Raw genomic sequence first — 23010 nt, 5'->3', positions numbered from 1 at the left:
TCCTTCTTTCCCTTCCAGGTCATACTGTATAACACTGTAATGTTCATCTTATTTAATTCTACCTTTGCTGTGTCACTCTTCTGCTGAAGGTAGTATAAAGAGGTTGCTGAAGATATTTTAATGGTGTCGTACTTCCTCTACCAACAAGTCTAAACTGCTGACTTGCAGAGACCTTCATATTTTAATCATAGCCTCTTCTCCCACTCCCACCCTTCTGCCTAGCCAGGAAGGTCATTCTCCCTCTTTCTTCCACCTATCTAAATCCTACTTATTTCTTCCTTTTCTGGATACTTACAATACTGGTCATCAGTATTACAGTTTGTAACTTTTGCTTAATGTTTATGTAGTATATCTTTCACCATTGTTTTACTTTCAACTCTTTTGTTTCCTTTTATTTTCCATGTGTCTTAAAAATAGCCTACAAGTTTGGCTTTTAAAAAATGAAATATAGGGGCCAGTGTGGCAGCGTAGTGGTTAAGTTTACGTGCTCTGCTTCGGTGGCCCAGGGTTCATAGGTTCAGATCTCGGGTGAGGACCTACGCACCGCTTACCAAGCCATGCTGTGGCAGGTGTCCCACATATAAAGTAGAGGAGGATGGGCATGGATGTTAGCTCAGGGCCCATTTTCCTCAGCAAAAAGAGGAGGATTGGCAACAGATGTTAGCGCAGGGCTGATCTTCCTCACCAAAAAAAAAAAAGCGATATTACAATCTTTGTATTTTATCTGGGGCATTTTGTCCTTTATATGTAATTATTGATATAGTTGGGTTTCAATCTACCACCTAATTGTTGCTACTTGGAAGATGATCTGGTTGCTTTTTAAGATTTTCTCTTTCTTGTTGGTTTTCTGCAGTTTGTGATATGCTTGGTGTCAATTTTTTTTAATTTATCGTTTTTGAAATTTATTAGGCTTCTTGAATCTGTAATGTTTTTATTGGCTTTGGACAATTCTCAGCCATTGTCTTTAAAATATTGTCTCTGCTCCATCCTCTCTGCTCCTCTCTGGGACTCTAGTTAAACAGGTGCTGAACTTGCTCACTTAATCTTCTCAATTACCCCCTCTTGTATGGTTTTCATCTTTTTGTCTCTGTGATGCGTTCTGAATTGTTTTCTCTGACCTGTTTTCTAAAGGTATCCTATGTAATATTTGTATGGTGGGTAATCATGCATGATCTTTTTTTTTTTTTTTTTAACATATGATAGTCTTGATTAAATAATGATTTCTATATATAATCTTACTATAATGAGAAACTATTAAAACAACAAAGGATTTGAGACACTGGAGTATATTTGCACTTGGAAAATTATAGTACGGGGTAGAATAGTTTCTTGAAAGAAGGGAAAGATAAAATATTATAGGAGCTTCCCCTGCAGGGAGAAGTTTATCTTGTCTTTGAAAAACTGCAGATCCATATAATAAGGGGAATATGTTATGTTCTTTCAACACATTGTCAGGCAGCCCTGTGGTAGGCACTTAAAGTGCGAGAATGATTGATAGTAAATAACTTTCCTCTTAACATTTGCTATGTGAGTAATTACCATGTGCCAGGCACTACTCTAAACACTTTTCATTTATTTTCTCTTAAAACCTTAAATGGTCTATGAGAGGAACTATTGTTCCTATTTTACAGAAAGGGAAATTGAGGCATGAAAAAGTTTGGTGACTTGACCAAGGTTACACATTTAGTGAGTCATGAACCAGACTGACTCCATTATGCTGTGCCTTATTTTCAATAAGCTAAACTTTCAAATAGTAACACTTGGCTACTCAAATTGGTATTAGTCATGTGGTCAGATCAGTAAATATTGCTGACATGGATATAGGGAACGTTAAATATGGCAAAAATATCTTGCATTTTCTGTTACAGCAGAGTAATGCAACTGATATATTCAGGAAACAGAATTAATTACCAAGTAGATAATTGTTGTACCTTTCTGAAAGACTTTATTTCATTTTTAGGGTTTAAGATAAATGTGTTTTTTTCTTCGATTCATATTTTCAGAAACAGATTAGTTCTCTATATTAAAAAAAAACGCCTGTACTAGAAAGCCAATTTTACCTGGTTTTTTTTTTTCGTATTTACATATATTTTTTTAGATCACTAAAGAAAAGCTGGACTAATCAAAACAACTCATAATCATCATAATTTAGTATCATGTCTTGTCAGTTCACCTTGGTGACAATCTTGAATGTCTTGTCACTACTATAAAATTGTGAATAGAGTGGTAAGGGAAAGAAAAATTCAACGGGCTTTTTGGCAGAATAGTTTGCCTGAATAGTAATATAATGGATCATTTCAAGTTATCACAGGATATGGGTCAGAAGATTTCTTTTAAAAATGTGGATGTTCGTAGTACTGACTTAGTTTTTCTTTTGTTGATTCCTCTTTGCTGTTTTCTGTCTGGATGGCTACCCTCTAGATTTTTTTTTGCTCTTTCATTGGTCAGTGTGGTATTACCTCATATCAATGGAAGTAAGAAAAAACCTCCTTAACCTTTTAGGTTTTCTTAGAATATAGATGTAAATGTTTACTATATAGCTAAATATTTAAATTTTAACTCATTTTGGATAAAGATTTTTTAAAAATAAACTTAATTTTGGAATAAGAAATTATTTACCTAAAAGTTGCAGAGATAGTTCAAAGAGCTCCTATATACCCTTTATGCCGTTTCCCCTAATGTTATAATCCTACGTTGTCTGGTGCATTTCTCAGAACTACTAAAACAATGTTGGTATGTTATTATTAACTAAGCACCAGACCTTATTCATATCTTACCAAATTTTTCCACTATTTACCTTGTCTTGTTCCAGGATCCAGTCCAGGATACCATACTGCACTTAGGGTTTGTTCATTTGTTTTTTAAATTGAACTTATTGCTGTAACTCAGAGGATCATTTAAGATCACGGTGTGGTAAATTGGATTTTCCCTTCTTAGATTTTTTTCAAACTATATGCAAACTATTGGTCCTCTATTTGAATATCTCACATTTGTCTCAAACTTTAAAATGTCTAAAATGGAACTTTTTGATCCTCTGAAACTTGTTATTGCAAGCCTGGGAGTCATTTCATTTTAGACTTTTTGTTCATTTCTTATGTCTATTTAGTAAATAAGGCCTATATATTCTGTTCTAGTCTCTTGAATCTGTTTTCCACTACCATTGCCACAGCCATATTTCAGGCCATGGTACTTCTTGCCTGGAGCTCTACATCATCCATTCATTTACCAAGTAAATGTTGAGTCCCCACATTATATCTGGCACTGGATTAGGATCTGAAGTCACAAGATAAACAAGAACATGGCCTCTGCTGTCCTAGAACTTACAGGCTACCTGATTCCCTGCCTCTATTCTTATTCTTATACCCTAGGATTTAGCTCTAAACCAGGATTTCTTAACCTCGGCACCGTTTACGTTTTGGGCCAGATACTTCTTTGTTGTAGGCAGCTGTCCTGTGCATTGTAGGATGTTAATCAGCATCCCTGCCTATACCCAGTAAATGCTAGTAGCAACCCCTTGCCCCTCAATTGTGACAACCAAAAATGTCTCGAGACATTCCTAGATATCCCTGGGGCAAAATTACCTCCAGTTGAGAACCACTGCTCTAAATGTTCGAAGATGCAAATGTGATGACATCATGCCTCCTTTCCCCCAGTGACTTTGAACAATCTCAACCCTATAAAGTGGCTCACAAAACTGACCTTTTCCCGCTTTTCTCGCATTTTCCTCGCCTGTACCCTTTGCTCTAGCTTTGTACGACTCTTTGGCGCTTAGACTCAGCCAAACTCTCATCCCTTTGTCTCTGCACATGTTTTGTTTCTCTCTGCAATGTCTCTCTCTTTTTTGTCCATTCTATGAACATCTGTCTGTTCATCCTTTAAAACTTAAATGTCACTGGGCAGAATTAAGTGCTTATACTTCTCTACTATAACTTTTATCATATAGTTATGGCTGTTTACCTTTGTTTTTTCTACTATACTGTTAGGTCCTGGAGGATGGAGATTATGTTTTACTGCTCTTTATAGACCCAGCTCCTCAACATTAGTAGATATTAAATGAAGAGACAGTAGGTAATTGATGAGCTGGAGAGGGACAAGAACAGTTCAGAAGTGGGTAGGGGTGAAAAAATGGAATAGAGCATTGGAACAAGAGAGAGACTTGGTCCAAGGATAGCTTTGAGGTAAGGAAAAACCTCAGAAAATTATTTTTAGGAAATTCAGGTTCATTAGTGAACTGGGTTATCAATTCATGACACTTGGAGTATAAAAACCCATACCTGTACAGTTTAAGAACCAACTCTTGAGATTATCTCAGTGCTTTCTTATCTTGTTTTATTTTATGGTCTGCTTTTAAGTCCTGACTACTTTGTACCTCCTAGTCCTTGATGTAAACTGTGAAAATTGAACTGGAATTCATTCTCTAGACAGGAGAACCCTAAGTGGTTGGCTGCTCTCCAGCCCTCTAGAACTTACTTTAATAATGTTTCAAAAACAACTACAAAAAAACCCACAAAAGAGCCCACCAATCTCTTGTTATCACTGGCTTCTAACTAATTTTCTAGGGAAGAGATATGTGAATGTGTACTTGGCATAGCAGCATTTACTTTCAAAGGTATTAACGAATCTCTAGTATTCTCCTTTCTCCAACCTCTTTACCCAAATTATGCCTGTTTTCAGATATCATTTACTCTGATTTGCCTATGACAAACAACGCTACTTCAATAATAAATAACACAGGTGGAGTGAGACCAGGAAAGAAGAGACTTAGATACACTAAAGCTATTTTTTATTTTTGTGAGGAAGATCAGCCCTGAGCTAACATCCGTGCTAATCCTCCTCTTTTTGCTGAGGAAGACCGGCTCTGAGCTAACATCTATTGCCAATCCTCCTGTTTTTTTTCCCTCAAAGCCCCAGTAGATAGTTGTATGTCATAGTTGCACATCCTTCTAGTTGCTGTATGTGGGACACGGCCTCAGCATGGCCTGAGAAGTGGTGTGTTGGTGCGCGCCCTGGATCCGAACCCGGGCCGCCAGTAGGGGGAACGCGCAGTTAACCGCTAAGCCACGGGGCCAGCCCACGCTAAAGCTATTTTTAAAGTTAAATTTGGAGATTCACTTAATGCATGCTTATCTTGTGAAAAAGATTGTAGTATGTTAAATTAAAGCAGTCTTTTGCTAATTGCCTTGTTTGCATTTTTCTTACCTATTAGCAAAGTGAACTTTTTATCTCTAGGTTTTCCATATCTTTTTTGTTGTTTTGCCTGGATACTTCTATTTGTTTGTTGTACTTGTTGCTTCTCTGGCAAGGTTGCAGTCTTAGTGGGTGGGGATAAAGAATATTGGGGAATGTGATCCTTAAAAATGTGTGAGTGTAAGGAAACAACTTTGCCTTGAAAATAGCTTTACTGCACAAATATCCAGTTAATCTTAAGAAGCCTGTACATTAAAAGAAGTCTCAGATCCCATCTGCTTTTGTAGTTTTCTCTGAGAAAACTAGTTTGAACAAAGGCAGCAAGGATTTACTAAAAATTAGGTTATAAATCTTGACTGTGCTTTAGTCTAGATGTGTGGCCTTAGGAAAATTATTTAATTTTTCAGCTTCCTCATCTGTAAAATGGGGATAATACCTACCATATCTGGTTATTTGGAGGCTTAAATGAGATAACCAAGTGAGGCACAAAGTAGATGACAGTAAATGTTACTTTCTGTCCTTTCTTACCATAATTATCATTTAATGAATTATTTTGCTAATCTTGAGTACTTTTTTGAAGAGAAGATTCTTTTCCCTTTTTATTTCCCGTGTTATATTTTGCCATGTTTCCAATATTGTATTTGACTTACTCTGCAGTTGGTAATTTCTTAACATATCTGGCGCTGGGCTAGGATCTGGAGTTGCAGGGTTATGTTTTTTCCTCATCTGACTCTATTTCTTACATAACTATTAGATTGTATATTATTGTAAATCTATAAGATTTAACATATATGATTTAACATTTGACGTATCATTCAGTAAATTATAAGATTGTAATAATAATGTATGATTTCTCTCCTGTACGTTTTCTTTCCCTATTATTCTCTCTTCAGTCTTGTACCTTTTCTGCCTTCTACTCACTGCATACTTGATCCTTAGTTAGGTGTATACTCATCACTTATTGAAATTAGTTTATTCTGCCCTATTATTTTCTCAGTAACCACTTTTTCTTTCATAACTTATTTTCTTCTACCATTTTATTCTTTTCTAGTCTTAGAGTTTTATAATTTGTGTTTAATCATTTGTGACTTAGCTATATGTTTGTTGTGTTTCTTATTTTTTTTGGTCTTGGTTTTTGTTTTTTAATCTGTCCCCTGAATGATACTCATTTATTTATCTTTTTTTCCTACTATACTGTTAGGGCCTGGAGGGTAGAGATTATATTTTATTGCTCTTTATAAACTCAACTCCTCAGCATTAGTAAATATTAAATGAAGAGGCAGTAGATAATTGATGTAATTAGTGAACTGGGATGGGACAACAAAAGTTCAAAATGATATCTATATTTTCATTTGGCACAGGTTTTTGCTCTTTTAACTCTCTTCTCCCTGCTTCCCCACCCTTGCTACTTCCTTTTTTGCTTCCTAAGAGTAGCTGGCTGTGAGAGACTCCTAAGATGTATTTGTAGTTTTTTCTTTTCAAGGGAAATAAAGTTAATGTTCATTATGCCAAAGTACCAAATATATAAAATAGACATTATTATTTACATTTTTTTCTTTTGCTTAAATTTCTTTTCAAATTATGATTGACCAAAAAAGGGGAGACACTTTGAAGAATGACGGTTTCCTTAGGTGAGTTTAAATTGTTGCCCTTGTAGCTGTGTTTTATTTTTTTATGTAAATAATAAGATGAAATTAGTTTTTAGGTTATAGATGTTATAAGAGGTATCCCCCCTACTCTGTGTGATGTCTGGCAAGCAGTTCCAGTAGTAATTAGGAAGCACTAGCCATTTCCCCTTTTAGTTTGCATCACGTATTTTCCAAGTTGGTTGTTTGGTTTGATGTTGAATTTCATATCAGTGTAAGTGAGGCAGATTATCATATTTTCTTCATAAAGTCTCTGACTTTTTATTTTGCGTGTCTTCAGAAAACCTTTGAAGTTAAGGATTGAGCATCTTCCTAGACATCTTGAAACTGGGAAGTCCGTGATCAGGCTGAGTAGATATTTATATAAACAGAGAGCAATTTGTTTAGCTCCTTAAGGAAGATGCAGGGGAAAAATGATCTCCCACAAAAATCTTTTAAAAAATAAACGAAAAACTATGTTCAGTGAGATTTACTTTTATAACATATGAGGATTTGATGGTTTAAGGACAGTCAGTATAGATGTTAATATATAATACCCTTGAATTTACAAAACATTTAGTCTCATTTACTTTCATAACAACTCCGTAAGATACCCCCACTTTATTAACGAGGAAACTGAAACTTGAGAGGTAACTAACTTGGTTATATCCCTGGTTACTTTATTTCTGATCTTATGCATTTAACTTTATATCACATTTATATAGCACCTTTTCGCCTTCTCTATGAAATTGTTTATGCATTAGTCTTGTACCATCTATGTCCATTAATTGATTTGGGTATAGGAGCCTTTTGAATTATGCCTCAGAATATGAACTCTAGAAACAATAAAATGTGATAGATTCTTTCAAGTTTGTATCTTGCCAGATTAATACTTAAAATTGAGAGAAAATATTCAGTTCCTTGAGAAAGCCTTAGGAATCTTGTTGGCAAACTGATTCTTTTCTAAAATGAAATTTTTTGTTTTTTGAACCCTCTGATTTCTTCTGCAAAATCAGCTTTTGCTTTTAGTTATATGCCTTCTGATCTATTCTCACTGTAGTCAAGAGATAAAACTGGGATTGATTATCCCAAAGCAAATCTTGTGTTGCTCCCACTTCTTTCTCCCTAAAACCTTCAACTTATTGTCCTTGGGAAGTAGTCTGAAATGCCTGACCGTCACTTAGAAAGCACTCTGCAGTCTGCCCCTACTGTCTCGGTCTCTTCTCTTGACACCTCCCTGTCTGTCCTGTGTGCTAGCGATACCTGACTCCTTATGTTGCTTGAATGCTATGCTCTGTGCAGCCTTAGACCATTGCACATGCTCTTCCCTCAACCTAGAATATGCTCTCCTTCCACCAACGTTCTTTGGCTGTTCATTTTTCAGGTCTTAGTGTAACTGTCAGTTTTTCAGGGAAGTCTACTCTGACTCCTTGATACCCCGCCCCCAATATGTTTAGGGCTCTCTACTGTACATTTCAGGATTTCTCGGTATCTTTTATTTGATGACACTTATCGTTGTTGTAAGTCCTTGTTTCATGTCTGTCTTCCCTGCTAGACTGCAGTCTTCATGAGGGTAAGTACTATGTCTTTTCTTTTTCTCTCTTACATCTCTTAGCCCATACTTGGTCCATATAGATGCTCTATAAATGTTTGTTGACTCAAAATTGAATGAGTAAAATGTTTGACATAAAACTATATAACTTTTAAAAAATGAATTCTTATTAAAGTAACTATAAAAAAATTTTAAAATATTTAAAACTGAAAATGTTATACTATTGTACTATTTTCTGTTTGAAGTAGCATCAGATTGTAGTTTCCAGGAAAGAAAGGAGGATGGTGAATAATATAATCAAGTGATTATAAAATTCTAGTAAATTACAATCCTAGTAATTGTAATACTTGTTTTTTGTTTTTATTTTTTTGTTTGTTTTTTTGTGCTTGTTATGTACTTGATTCGTGAGATATTTTGCTTAACTCTTGGAATCATCTCTTCACTTTCTGCATTTTATTTCAGTTACTATTTGAGTTCTCTTTTTCAGACATTATTCGTCTTTGTGGTATCTGGTAAATCTTAAAAACATGATGTCTTTCAAACAGGAGGTACAACTGAACACCAAAATTGACTATGTGGAGATTTGGAGGGTAGCTACTGTGCTACCTCCATAATAAATAAATAAAATAAAATAATTATTTTAGTTACAGTAGTAAATTAAGGAGAGAAGCTTTCATGGGCATTGTATTACCCAGGTGGGACAAAAAGCTGATTACACAACTATCTGTCTGATGTGGTATCCCTGTCCTACTTTAACTAAAGTTGAGACTTTTGTTCATTGCAGTTACTGTTATGGTGATTTTGTCTTGTTCCTGTGTAGGTCGGTTGCTAGTTACTGGTGCAGGGTGATATAGAGACCAGGTGGTGCTGTAGAAATAAACCAGCCTGTGTTGAATTATTTCCCAGATTATCTCTGGCCCTCAAATTATGAATACTTGGTTGTTATTTCCTGCTAATATCTATATTAGCTAACCTCAGAATAATTATTGTGGCAAGGTTTTTGATGGTGGCATTATACTGAATTAAAGGTTAAAAGTTCCTCCTTATATGATTCCTTCCCTAATAAAATTGAACCTAAATTATCTTTAGTATAGTTCTCTTTTACTTTGAAAACTTAATGGGAAAGATTTTAGAAACAAAACTTAAACAAAATTGATGATCCTTTGTATTATTTTATGTGTTTCAAATCAAACTAGACGTTGAATTCTTTCTAGCTATCGTTCAATCCATTGTCAAATAGGCAATGGTTATTCTCTGTGGTATAGTGTATATTCAGATACTTTAATATACTTAGTCTTTAGAGTTTCTTTTTTTATGATGAGATAAATTTAAATTCCTTGCATCTTTATCACTGGGCATATTTTTCTCAGTCTTTGAATTTAAGTTAATCTCTTTAGACAGTTTAGATTTTTCATGTTGCTCTTTTGAGTTCCTTGAGGTAGATTGAGCTATACTTATTTAAAAAATTAAGGGCCCGCCTGGAGGCGTATTGGTTAAGTTCACACGCTCTGCTTCGGCTTCCCGGGGTTCGCAGGTGTTCAGATCCTGGGAGACCACTTCTCAAGCCATGCTGTGGCAGCCGTCCCACATAAAGTAGAGGAAGATGGACAGAGATGTTAGCTCAGTGCCAGTCTTCCTCAGCAAAAAGAGGAGGATTGATAACAGACTTTAGCACAGAGCCAATCTTCCTGGAAAAGAAAAAAAAAAATCGGAATGAATATGTGCTCAATGGAGACAACCTGGAAAACAGAGAACAGCTCAAAAATCAATTTGTCTCACTGGTTATCTGCTGTTAATACTTTGGCATGTGTCTTTTCAATCTTATTTTCTAATTATCTACCTAACCAGTATGGTAAGTGTGTGCTCTTTGGAATCAGACTGTCTGAATTCAAACCTGGGCTTCACCTCTTGGAAAGTTACATTTTATCCTTCAGTTTCCTTCTTGGTAAGGAATATCCCCTAATTGAGGATAAGAGTAGTATCTACGTTAAGAGGTGGGTGAGGATTAAGTGAGAATATATGTAAAGTGCCTGGCAAGTAATAAAGCACTCAGTAAATATTAGCTATTATTTTCCAAACCTACACATCATAGGAGTGTTCTGTAGCCTTTTTTGTCCCTACATTGTATATTGTATTTTGACATTTATCCACATTGTTAATTGCAGCAGATAAGACTTTTTCTCTCATCAGATTCTTGAAGTCCTTCTGGTAAGAACCTCTCACTAGCTCCAAGCCCTGGTGACTTTCTCCTCTTCATAGCCATTTTCTCAGGGTATTTGACTCTTGACTTTGGCATAACTTCTCTTTTAGAGAATTAATGTAGCTATTTTTTGTGCCCCCATAATCATATCTCCTTTTCATTAGAACATTTTTGTGGTTCTTTAAAACACATAAAAATTTTTGTAAATTTAATGCCTTACCAGATACCTTATACCACACAGTACATTTATCTGATGGGAATTCTGAAATCACCAACACCATACTTAGACAACTTTGTGGACTTGCAGTGAACTTGGAAGGTCATTTCTATAGAGATTGCCCTCTGAGTGCCTGGTTATGGATATAGTATTATTTTGTTGGGAAAACTAATTATCAACTAAAGGGGTAAATCAATTTGAAGTTTGTTTTCATGTAGTCTTGCTGACATGTTTATCACTGTCTTTGTAGTTTACTCAAGTTTAGTTTTATAGGTTTCCAAATTCTTGTTTTATAGTTATGAGTTATTAATCTTACATTTAGAAAGCCTTTATTAACTCAGATCCTGGAGATTAAAATGTAACCTAGGTATTGATTATTCAGAATTCACTCCCTTTTGTACTTTAATTTAGGAACTGTTTATATGGTTATTAATTATAAATTATAACTACTTTTGCATGTTATTTACAGAAACTGTGGGAGCTTTCCAAGTGTTTTCTTGAACCAGAATCACAGAATAAAATTAGTCAAAATATAGTACAAAAATGAATTTAATAAAAACCTGTTAAAATAACCTTCTGGTAAAATACTCTGATATTGTTTCTTAACCTGAGTACCCTTTTTTCTGTATTAGGAGAGAGCCCAGCTTGTACTGAGATACCTTCTGAGTTATAGATTCAATCTTCTCTTTGCCGCTTCCTCTAGTTCTTCTGCTGTCACAAAAATTGATTCTCCAGGTTTTGGAATCTACAGCCACACGCTTCTCCTTGCATTCATTATGCTGCCAGCAAGGCTTTGCTTTCATGAGCTGACAGAAATTGTAGGCACTAGTTCTGGGGCCCTCCAGTTCTGATTGATAAGGGGGAGTGGCTTTCCTACATTGGAGTAGACAGTGTATAGCATGTTACATTGTTCTCAACAGTTAAAAAACAACAACAAAAAAACTAACGTCTACGTTTTTGTTAATTCATAGCAATTTTAATTTATTTCCCAACTCATCTTTTTTAACAGTGGTTAATTTTGATCTTGGATAATTTATTGCAGTTGCACCATATGTTCTTGTCCATTTTGCAAAGTACTTAGCGGAGGGAGAAAAAATTCTAAACATTTTAGAGGGAGGTGATGGTATTTCTGCTTCGATTCTTTATTTGTAGAGATTTTATTGTATATTTTCCTAATATCCTCAAAAATGTAGTACTAAGGTTATTGCAGATGCTTTTTTCTGGCAGCTACCCATTTTTTCTCCATGAAACTTAGTTCAAATGGTACAGATTTATATACAGATTTCCCATGAACTTGGTTCAAATGGTACAGATTTGTGTAGTCAGAAAAACTGAGATAGCTTTTATGTTTATCTTTTTCTAAAATCATTTGCATTGAAATCTTGGTCCTAGCTATAGGAAGAAAGCATCATATTCCTGGATAGAAAGATGTCAGTTGTTTATAAGTGAATGAAATTAAACTTACATTTCCAACAAATTGATTTTTTAAAACAACTTTTCAGTGATCCTCAAATTAGATAATAAATAATTAAAACTAAGACATTTTAAAATGGACACATAATGAAGAATAGCTGGATAAATATTAAAACATGATTAACTATAAAATTAAAAATTTGGTACTGGCATATAAATAGACATGCCATCACTGACCTAACACAGAATATATATAAGATAATGTAATCACAATTTAATGGGATAGAGAAAGATTAGTAAATGAAAAGGCTGGAACGAATGTGGTTGATTTGGGGGAGAAAAAATATCTTTAGAGACTCACCTCATAATGTATACTAAAACTCCACATATATTAAGGAGTTCGGAGTGAGATTTAAACCACAAAAAGGCAAAAGAAAATGTAAGTGGATATTTATTGTACTGTTGGCTAGTGGGAAGACTTTATATTAAATCAGTAGAAGAAATTACAAAAGAAAGGAAAAATATTGAGAGAATTGACTATGTAAAATTTGTGAAATCATGAGATGTCAAAGAACAGCATAATATGAAAGCCAAGTATATTGTGGAAAATGTTTCTAGAAATATAACTGGATAAATTGAAGTTGAGGGAGAAAAACTTGTTTCAAGTCTCTACAGTGTCAAGTTTGAACACAAGTCTGTTGAACTTAAAGCCTAGCTCTTATTTCATTAAGGACTATAGCATAGCTGTTAAAATGCTGTTTATTAGGGAAATCTGTGCAAAATTTTAAAAATAATTGCTTTAGGTGATAGAATTATGAATTTTTCTTCTTTCATGTTCTTATTTTCTGCACTGAGTACGCATTAGTATTATGATTAGAGAAATAAATCAATTCTTGAAAAATAACTAGGTGTGAACTAGGAAAAAAGTGACTTGTGGGGAATTTGATTTATCATCCTAGTACCTAGAGAAATAATGGATAAAAACCTATTGGCTAGATATGTATGTAGTTATATCTAGCTTTAAGAAATCGTGGGCCTTTTGTTTATCTCTAGTAAGTAGTTTTGTAAACTGTGCACATAGACTTTGTTTTAAAGACTGTTCTGAATGATTTGCTACAAATGACACTTTTCACTATTTTGTTCCTTTTCTCTCTTCAGATGTTAAAGAGACTGATATTTCAAATGAGTAATACTGATGTCTCAGAAAATTGAGAAAATATGTTTACTTCTCTGTTTCCCTCTAAATTAAATCCATTTAGCCAGGGCATTTGAAATGAAGAACTATTTAGAGATATTTTGGTTCTGTAAACTGTCTGATCAAGATATCCTCCATTTTTGTTTTATTCTTAGACTTTGTTGTTTTATTAATGTGTAATTTATTCAATAAATTCACCAATATCATATCACCATATCAATATATCATCTACTAAGTGTCAGCCACCATTGTCAGGTCTTAGGCTAATCAAAGAACAAAATAGACAAAAAAATCCTGTCGATATGGAGCTTGTTATGTTGTAGTGGGAGGCAGTGAGAAATGAACAGTGAATGTAATAAGCAGTTGTATGGCATCAGGTGATAAGTGATGGAAAAAGAACAAATTTAGAGCTACATAGAGTTGGATAAAAAGTTATGGGTGGTAGTAGGGAATGGGTTGTGATTTTCAATGAGCTGATCAGGTTAGGCTTCATTGAGAAGTGACAGACATCTGAGAAAAGAGTTGAGGGAGGTCAGGAATTAGCCTTATGTGGACTATTCTAGCCAGAGGGAACAGCCAATGCAAAGATCCTAAATTAAGAGCATACCTGATGTGTTGAAAGAGTAGAGGAGATTAGAGTGGCTGGAGCAGACCAAGTAAGGGAGAGAGAAGTAGTGTGTGAGGTCAGAGAGTTAATGGGAGACAAGATTATGCAGGGCCTTGATAGGCTAATATGTAAGGAATTTGTTGTTTATTCTGAATGAAATGAAGAATATTGCAGTTTTGAGCCAGAGGAGTGATGTTACAAGGTGAAGGGTTAGGTTACTTTTGAAATTTACTACAGTCTTACTAGAGAAGGTGACATTGTAACTGGCCCTGGAGGGTAAGAAAGAATTTGCCAAGTGAAAAAGATGGAGATTTGCTTTGGCAGGCTTAATTTAAGGATATTTCCCATCACCATTCTTATGAAAATAAAGGTACTTTTAAACCAAAGTCGTATTTGCACGTATTTGCAGCTTGACTTAAGGTTAAAACTATAATAATGTCATATAAAGAACTTATTCCTTTGTGACCTCTTATATCTGTTTAACCATGCTCGTTTTAAAAATTGATGTTCTAGTTTAATAAAATTTAAGGAGTTCCTATAATCTAAGAGACATTTCCTTTTTACTCAAAAATCTAATTAGTCTATTAACAGTTTCTTTACAAAGTGAATAATTGCCATTTGCCTTTCTGCCATAAAACTATAAATTAAATTGTACCATCCTGTGTATCTTATTATTAACTGATTTTCATTTATATACTTTTTTATTTTAAAGACTCTATACTCAGTTGTGGGGAAATATGAATAAGACAGAATTTCTGTCCTTAAAATACTTAAGATGTGGTAGAGGAGATAGACATGCAAATGATATAGTAAAAGAAAATGTGAGTTTGTTGAATGGGAGTCCTAAAACATCCTCCTCTCTGCCTTTGTAAAAATTCTCTACCTATTCGATCTGGTCAGGCCTTCTTCAAATTCAGCCTTCTCAGTTGAATTTCAACTATTGAACTATAATTATATTTTCTTCTCTGACACTCTGTATCAAGTTTGAACTACCAACTTATTACCTGGGAACTAGACGCACTCTTCTTGTCTGTAGTCATATTTTTTAGTCCTGTTGCACAAGTTTGTAATTTGGTTGAGAGCAAGGACTGTGCTAGGTACCTTCTCCCTTAGGATACAGTCATAGTATTGGTATTCAATAGTTAATTGGTAGCCAAGCATAACAAAGGGTAGTGTGGAATATAGTTTTTACTATAAATATGTTTCACTTAATTTTATGTTTCTGGGATGTTTTATTTGAAAAGTTGAACTGTAAAGTAACTTTTTGAAAGGGATGTTCTTTTTTTCAGTTGATTTCCCAAAATGAAAATAAAGATTTAATCCTAGTTTAGGCAGAGATTCAGTAAACACTATCTTTAAGAGAGCAGTGACATTTCCTTTTTTCTCTTTACTTAAGGGGAGTATTTTTTGCTTAGAAAATACTTCTTCAACTCTGATTTTGAAATGGTCTTTATAACAAATTCATTTAAAAAAATTCTAACATGATATACAAGTACTTGATCATCACTAAAATAATAGTTTTGATATTGTAATTATCTCCAACAATCATTTTTATACCTGAACAGTGTTATTAAAATATTTATTTAATAAAATTTGACATTTTGAGAATTTTGTAAATTTTGGATGGAAAGAATTAAACTACGTTTTGGCAACACTGTCAGAGTTTGTGTTATATGTCATCACTTTTTTCTTACAGAACAGACAGGTGAGTCTGAGATGTCATTGATCCTTAGTGTTTGGACAAGATCATTTGAGTTCTTGTTTGGCAGGACAGTTAATGTCTGTGGTTTTGTGTGCTTCTTGCTCTAAATTGGTTTGGAACCAAAGCACTGGAGGATGTCTTTTACGAGGCCATTTCTGTGCATAAGGAAAAATGTATCAGGCCTTATTAGAAACTTAGTGAATCACTGTTCAAGCCTGAATATGCGAATTTACAACTGTCTAAGCTTGTCTTAGATATTCCCTGATGGTGAACTTATATCCTAATAGCAAGAGATGTACTCTATTAGAATATAAAATGATTGATGTAGTAAAAGAACATATAAGCATTATGTAATTATTCTTTGAAATATTATTACTTTAGAACCTGCGAAGCATTCTTCTGTGTATCTCCTTGCTAGTCCCCAAGATTTTTTTTTTGCTTTCAAGTATAGTGTGAGCCAAACATTTATTGTGTGTGAGTAAAATAATAAATACTGATATTCTTGACAGTACACCTGAGATATTTATATTTCATCAACTTGGGGGCATAATTGCTAGGCTCTAAATCTAGGTTAAATAGTATTTTGTATATATGGTTAATTTTCTTTAGGACTAAATTCACGTGAGAAACTGTAGTGCTTACTATCCAATGTAGATGGCAGTCAACAGTAAAAAAAAAAAAAAAAAAAAAAAGCCTCATATTAAAAGGTAATCTATAGGTGAATAATGTGCCTGCAGATCAGTCAGCATGTATTTATTGAGCACCTTCTTTGTCCATACTTATCAGAACAGAAAATAATACAGTAGGAATTTAGATGGAAGAGAACATTTTGTGCTAGAGTCAGCACAGCAGGCTTTGGGGCAGAAGATAAATTTCAGTCATATCTTGAAAGATGGTTAAAATGGATGAGTTGAAAAAAAGAGCTAATAGGTCCTAGAGAAGGAAACATTATACAGGTGTTTGGCAAGATCCCTGGTTTAATTTTTTTTTAAATAATGCATTGAATTATTACTCCGTCTTCATTTGTTGCAGAGTTTTTTAAAACATCATTTGGCATCAAATTTAGAGTGTTCAAGAATTGCTCGTTGATGAAAAGTAAAAATTACTGGATCCAATTTTTAACTGCTTTTGTAAGAAAACTTATAGGGGCCTTTTTTAGAAATTATATCAAATAAAAATGATTGTGGTTTTTAAAGAGCATTAGCCAGAGAGTAAAGAAGTCTGAATTTTAACCAAGCTTCATGCCCAACTTACTTTGTGACTTTAGACAGGTCATTTAACTGAATTTGCTTGTTTGTATAATGAGGATTAACTGTTTTGGAAACTTTTAAGTAGGAGCCATATACATTAGACAACATCTTTGTTTTTACCAAATATGAAAAATTAGAATATGTGAATTCTTAAAAGATGGTAAGAAAATTAATTTCTGAATTATGCTTATTTTCCCCCTTTTCCTTGGTAGCGGATACTTTGTTTTCAAGGAAGCTGAATGGGAAATACAGGCTTGAGCGACTTGTTCCAACTGCAGTATATCAGCACATGAAAATGCATAAACGAATTCTTGGACACTTGTCATCTGTGTACTGTGTAACTTTTGATCGAACTGGTAGACGGATATTTACTGTAAGTAATTTTTAAAGTATTTTAAATTTTTTTTGATTAAATTTTTTAAGTAAATTATTTTAAATTACTTAAAAAATTTTTGAATTACTTTATACTTAAAGTGTTATCTTAATTCATATATGGAATTGAAGAAACATTGCTTATGTTTGAACTTGAAATAAAACCTTTGTTTTTTCTTTTAATGAAAAACTGGAAATTCAGGTAGTTTAGCTTACCATATCGGAAGATTTTACTTAAACTCAGACTTTATCCAGGTTTGGAAAGTTCCTGAAAGACGTGTTGTAGCACAGTCACAGCTATATTTTGGTCCTACATATGGATAAGTGTAATTCCTAGTATTATATCAGATATGCAGTTTGACATTTTATAAGATGTCTTACAATAATTTTAATTCTAAACCCAGGGCATTTCCAAAGTGTGTTAAGCAAATTGAAGGCGATTATTAAATGTATTTCTTTATATTATCAGCAGAAAACTGCTTGCTTGTCTATGGGAAATTTCCCTTAAAAGAGTGATAGAAAAAACTTTGAGCATATCTAACATTCTTTGCTTATTACCTTTTATCCTTAACACCTCATTCCTTAGTGTATCTGATGTTGTATTCAAATAAATCTTTGGATTTATTTATTTGTTATTGTTTTATTTTAACTTGAATAGAGAAAAGCAGAGTTTTTCATCTTTAGTGAGAAAATTACTTTTGGAAATATTTCAATTTATTTTTAGGTACCTTAACTCTTACATCCACTGAGGGTAATAGTTACTACACTATCATGGTTGTACTTATAATTAAATACTACCCTGTGGCTTGAAGGTATGCACTCCTTTACAAGGTCCTTAATTTCCTTTGAAATAAAAATGTGGGAAATAGGAGTTAAAGTGGAAATTCCTATCCTTGTCCTGGAAGAGAGCAGCTGTGAATGTTATATAGTCTCGACAGTTATAGATTTCTCATTTAAGTAAATATGCTTGTAAACTGAGGTTTATTTATGTCTACTCCTCTATCCATACACCCAGTCATCTGTAAAACAGCTAAACAGGAAATGGGAAAGGATTTTCATACATATCTTTTCCCTGGCTCTAACCCACTTCTAGGCATTTGTAGATCATTTTCTACATCAGTATTCTCCCCTTTCACCTTCTCTTTTATCTCCATTCTCTGTGATACAAAATAAAAGTGAAATTTTCTAAATTTACTGACAGAGGTTATTATTTTCAGAGTGGAGAACAGGTATCTCTGTATGTGCTAAAGTGCTTGATATACCTGCAACAATAATTTGCTCTCAAATGGTAATGGAAAATTACATTTAGCTTTTTCAAGTTCAATATACTAGTTTAAATTCACCTCTCAAAACATAAAGTAAATTTGGCATTTCTAATGTTTCAAAGAATTCTTTTGAAAATAGTAAACTGAAACAATGAGAAAGAAGCATTATATTGTGTTTGTACTTCATTTTGGTGAGTATAAACTTATGCCATTGCGTTGGGATTCTAAAAAATATATAACTTCTTACTTAATTTTTGATGTTCAAGTACCTTGTGCACCTGCACTGACAGTCTAGTGGTTGATTGGGCGCTCTCACTACCGCGCCCAGGTTCATTTTCCCGGTTAGGGAACCACACCACTCATCTGTCGGTTGTCATACTGTGGTGGCTGTGTGTTACTGTAATGCTGAAAGCTATGCCACCAGTATTTCAAATACCAGAGGGTCACTCATGGTGGACAAGTTTCAGGGAAGCTTCCAGGCTAAGACAGACTAGGAAGAAGGATGTGGCCACCCACTTCTGAAAAAATGGGCCATGAAACTCTGTGAATAGCAGTGGAGCAATGTCTGATACAGTGCTGGAAGGTGAGAGGATGGCGCAAAAAGACCAGACAAGGTTCTGCTCTGCTGTCCACGGGGTTACTAGGTGTTGGAATCAACTCCATGGCCCTAACAACAAAAAGTACCTTGTGAGAATTCTTTCTTGATATGGGATGATAGGGATGATAAGCATTTGTTTGTTGTTTTATGGAGCATTGTGTGTGTTTTGATTTGAATTAGGTATATAATCTCCGAGAATTTTTGAGGGAAAATGGACTGAGATAGTGTGCTGTTGCTGTCACATGAGGTTAGTGGAGTGGTAGAGAAAGAGTTGGAAGAGCAGCGCTCTGACCAGGGCTTAGCAAGCCACTACTGGGGGGTCAAGTCCAGCCTGCCACTCGTGTTTGTAGATATGATTTTATTCAAACACAGGTGTGCTCAGTGATTTACGTGTTGTCGATGGTTGCTTTTGTACTACAACAGCAGATTTGAATAGTTAGGACAGAGACTGGCGGAGTTGAGTAGTTATGACTGAAAAATCTAAGATAATTATTATCTGGCCCTGTATGGAAAAAATTTTTAGTGCCTGTTCTAAACATTTAATTTCTGCTTTTAAGAGCATTTGATTTGGGGAACAGGAATGATGTGTGAAGAGGAAGCTGTTTTCAGTTATTTTCCTTTAGTTGAAGATGCGTAAATAAAGGGAAGAAAATCATCACTGTATTATTTTAGATGGTCTTACCAAGAGTCTAAAAATGTTGATGTGTACTACGTATGTAGTATAGTTTGCTAGTTGTGCCAAACTTATAGTCTCATTTGTAATTTTTTTCTGGTGATTTGAAGTTACAGATTCCAAAATGTTACCTTGTGATAAGAAATGCAAAGATATGAAGGCACCGTTATTTAAAATTTCCTTGTATTTTTATGATTATCACCTCAAGTGGCAGTCGAGTACAAATGTGTTCACTGTTCATATTACTTCATCAAGTGAGATGGCGACTGGGTGTTCCCTCATTCCACTGGAACACAGTAGCCTAATGGAACACACTGACTAATGAATGCTTTGAAAATCATCTGAAAAAATGATAGGATAAGGCTTTAGGATAGTAAATCTTGATTGACCGATGAAAGATTCCTGTGAGAGAGGACACTGTTGTCATTAAGGGGAATAAGAGTTCAGTAATAGACTAACCAGTATTTCTTTTTGTATGTCTTTGGTATCCTAAGACCTTGCACATTTATCACCAAGGTTCTTGTGTAGATAGATTTGAAAGCTTTTTCCAGTGGTGGTTTAGGTGGACAAGGGAGTGAGAAAATTGGACACGTGTTGAAATGATTGACACTAAAGTTTAGGGTAATTTGTAAGGGAAATGAAATAGAGGTCCGATAGATTGATAAGAAAGAAAATTAAGGACCTCTTCCTTAAAAAACATTGAGCTAAATTTAGACTATAAGCAATTTTTAGCTGCCTAAAGAACAGCTTTTTAGCTTGAACAAAAAAAGGACATTGTAGTATACATTGACAATATACCTGATGTGTTTAACATTTAATTCTGTTTGTTCTGATGGCATCAAGAGGTGAAATCTGACTTATAAAGCTATGTAGTGTAGTAGCAAGAGGAATTAGAATTCTCTTTGTTGATTCCGCCAAGGAGTGCCAAATTCTCCAAGATAAGTTCAAAAATCACATAATTTTTTATTTTCATGTCCAAGTAGTAATCTTTGGTTGGTCTGCACGATTGATGCTTCTCTTTTAGCAGGGAAAGGCTGACAGATCTTCTTTTTAATTTTAAGGTTATCTGAGCAGAAGTAACTGCTGTACTATTTCCAGATGGATGCAGGTTTATGCTTGGAGGAGTCAACCATTCTTTGTCATTTACTGCTCCATCCTGTAAAGAACTTTCTTCATCGTCGAAGAGTTCACATAGTTGTCACCTCTAATCTTCTAGCTTTTAGTTTATAAATAGTTCAGTTAAGCCCTTTAAAACTTGCCTTCTAGAAGCTATTAAGTTTAGCGGGGTATAAGCTTTATGTTCTGCTTTAGTTCAGAGACCTGTGGAACTTTCCTTTACCAGAATACCAAAGCCTAGGCTTGGTGTGTGTACCAGACAATGCCTAGGCTTTATCAGTGTCAGTATTTGTTTTTATTTATTTGGATTTTGCCTCTCAAACAAACTTTTTATTTTGAAGAAACTTTGCAGTTTCCAAAAGGGATTAAAAAATATGGGAACTTCTTTGCATAGACAAAAAAAATAGAAATTACTCTCAGTGTATGAGATACAGTTGCATGCTGGAAGGAAGGGTCATTGGTGCCACTATTACCATTGTCTACTTAAAAGTATTAAAAGAAATAACAGTGATCCTGGAGTAAATGTCTGATTCAGTTTTTTTCCTCTGTCCTGAGCCTACAGAGCAGATTGTTTTAAAGGTGTACGTGGTTTTATTGTGTGCGTGGCTTCTTTAGGTGTGGTGGTGGAATAAGCAAATTTGTAGGGTCCTTCAAGCTAAATTCTTATGCTTATGCAAATCTCAGTTTTGTTCAAGTCCCACTCTTTCTTACCAGACCTTTTCACAAATAATATCTATACTGTTGTTTTTTTAGGATAGAGATAAGGTACTTTTTCAGCTTCCTTGGCTTTTATCTTTGCGTTGACAAGATGCCTTGACATAAAAAAAAGTGTAAATTTGGTGTCACGTTTTGTTTGGGGATTTAAGCTAAAGCTACACATTCTTTTTTGTTGTGATATTTTTCAGTTTATGCTGGGTTTGACACGAACAGACAAATAGTAACATATTAATGAGCACTCTTTCACAGTAATTATGACAATTTTACATTATAGTTATATGTCGCTTAACAATGGGGATATATATGTTCTGAGAAATGCATCATAAGGTGATTTCATCGTGCGAACAACATAGAGTGTACTTACACAAATCTAGATGGTATAGCCTACTACACACATAGGCTGTATGGTACAAATCTTATGAGACCACCATTGCATATGTTGTCCATTGTTGACTGAAATGTCATTATGTAGAGCATGACTGTTGAAAAGTGAAACTAGTGATCTACTGCTATATTATGTTTGCTTGGCACTAAACAATAGCTTAATGTTTTAATTTGATTTAAAAATGAATTCCAAAAAACCATTTTTGATTTTGCACCTAGCTCATGGATTTCTTAAAACTCATTGTGACTACAATATTATAGTGAACGTGCCTTGTCTGCTTAAAATTCTTCAGTAGCTACGTCACTAGATCAAATCCAGACTCCTTAACAGGCATTTAAAACCCTCTGTTATTGTCCTCACATAAAGCCTTTCCAGCTTAATTTCTTATTTCTACTTATACTTTATACTCCCAGGTTTTCTCCTGTTGCCACTCCCCAGTCCTAGCAGCAACATCTAGATGGTGTTGGAAAGAAATGACTACTTTGTTTTCCCCTAGGCACTGGAGCTTTGCTGAAAAACTTGTCAGTTGAGATTTGTCTAAAATCAGGCTATCTAATTTTAGCAAGACTTTCACTTTGTTTACAGATTTTTTTTTCCTTGTTTCTTATGTGTTCTTATTCCATCGTATTTCCAACCTTTCTTCACTTTTTTTGGTTTCTTCTTTTGTTTCCTTCTTTTCTCCTTTTAGATATTTGTTTTACTTGCCAAGATTAGAATCATCTGATTTCTTTGCTGTTTACTTTAAAATTGTTATTTCTACCATACCTGTTTCTTCTTCATACATCTTAGAGGCCTTGATATCTCTCCTAGCCAAGGCTAACCCCCATGCCTATGTTGTTGATCTCATCCCTTTTATCATTTATATAACATTGCTTTTATTTTAATGTCTGTAACTCTTTTTTAACATTTTGATTGAAAGACTATAATGTCCTACTT

The 23010-nt window shown here is 34.3% G+C and overlaps 1 protein-coding gene across 2 annotated transcripts in view; it reads left to right on the top strand.

Annotated features, from left to right (window-relative positions):
• PHIP (PHIP subunit of CUL4-Ring ligase complex) overlaps positions 1–23010 on the top strand; it is a 127651-nt gene that overhangs the window by 16025 nt on the left and 88616 nt on the right. For both annotated transcript variants that reach the window (XM_087443798.1, XM_087443797.1), the window contains exon 7: positions 17161–17321. In XM_087443798.1, coding sequence (XP_087299924.1) covers positions 17161–17321 — 161 coding nt within the window. The remainder of the gene's footprint in view (positions 1–17160; positions 17322–23010) is intronic.

The sequence above is a fragment of the Ceratotherium simum genome, chromosome 19 (assembly GCF_057802395.1).
Source record: "Ceratotherium simum simum isolate JZ-2026a chromosome 19, ASM5780239v1, whole genome shotgun sequence".
Taxonomy (NCBI): Eukaryota; Metazoa; Chordata; class Mammalia; order Perissodactyla; family Rhinocerotidae; genus Ceratotherium; species Ceratotherium simum.
This window is presented reverse-complemented; position numbering and strand designations above follow the sequence as displayed.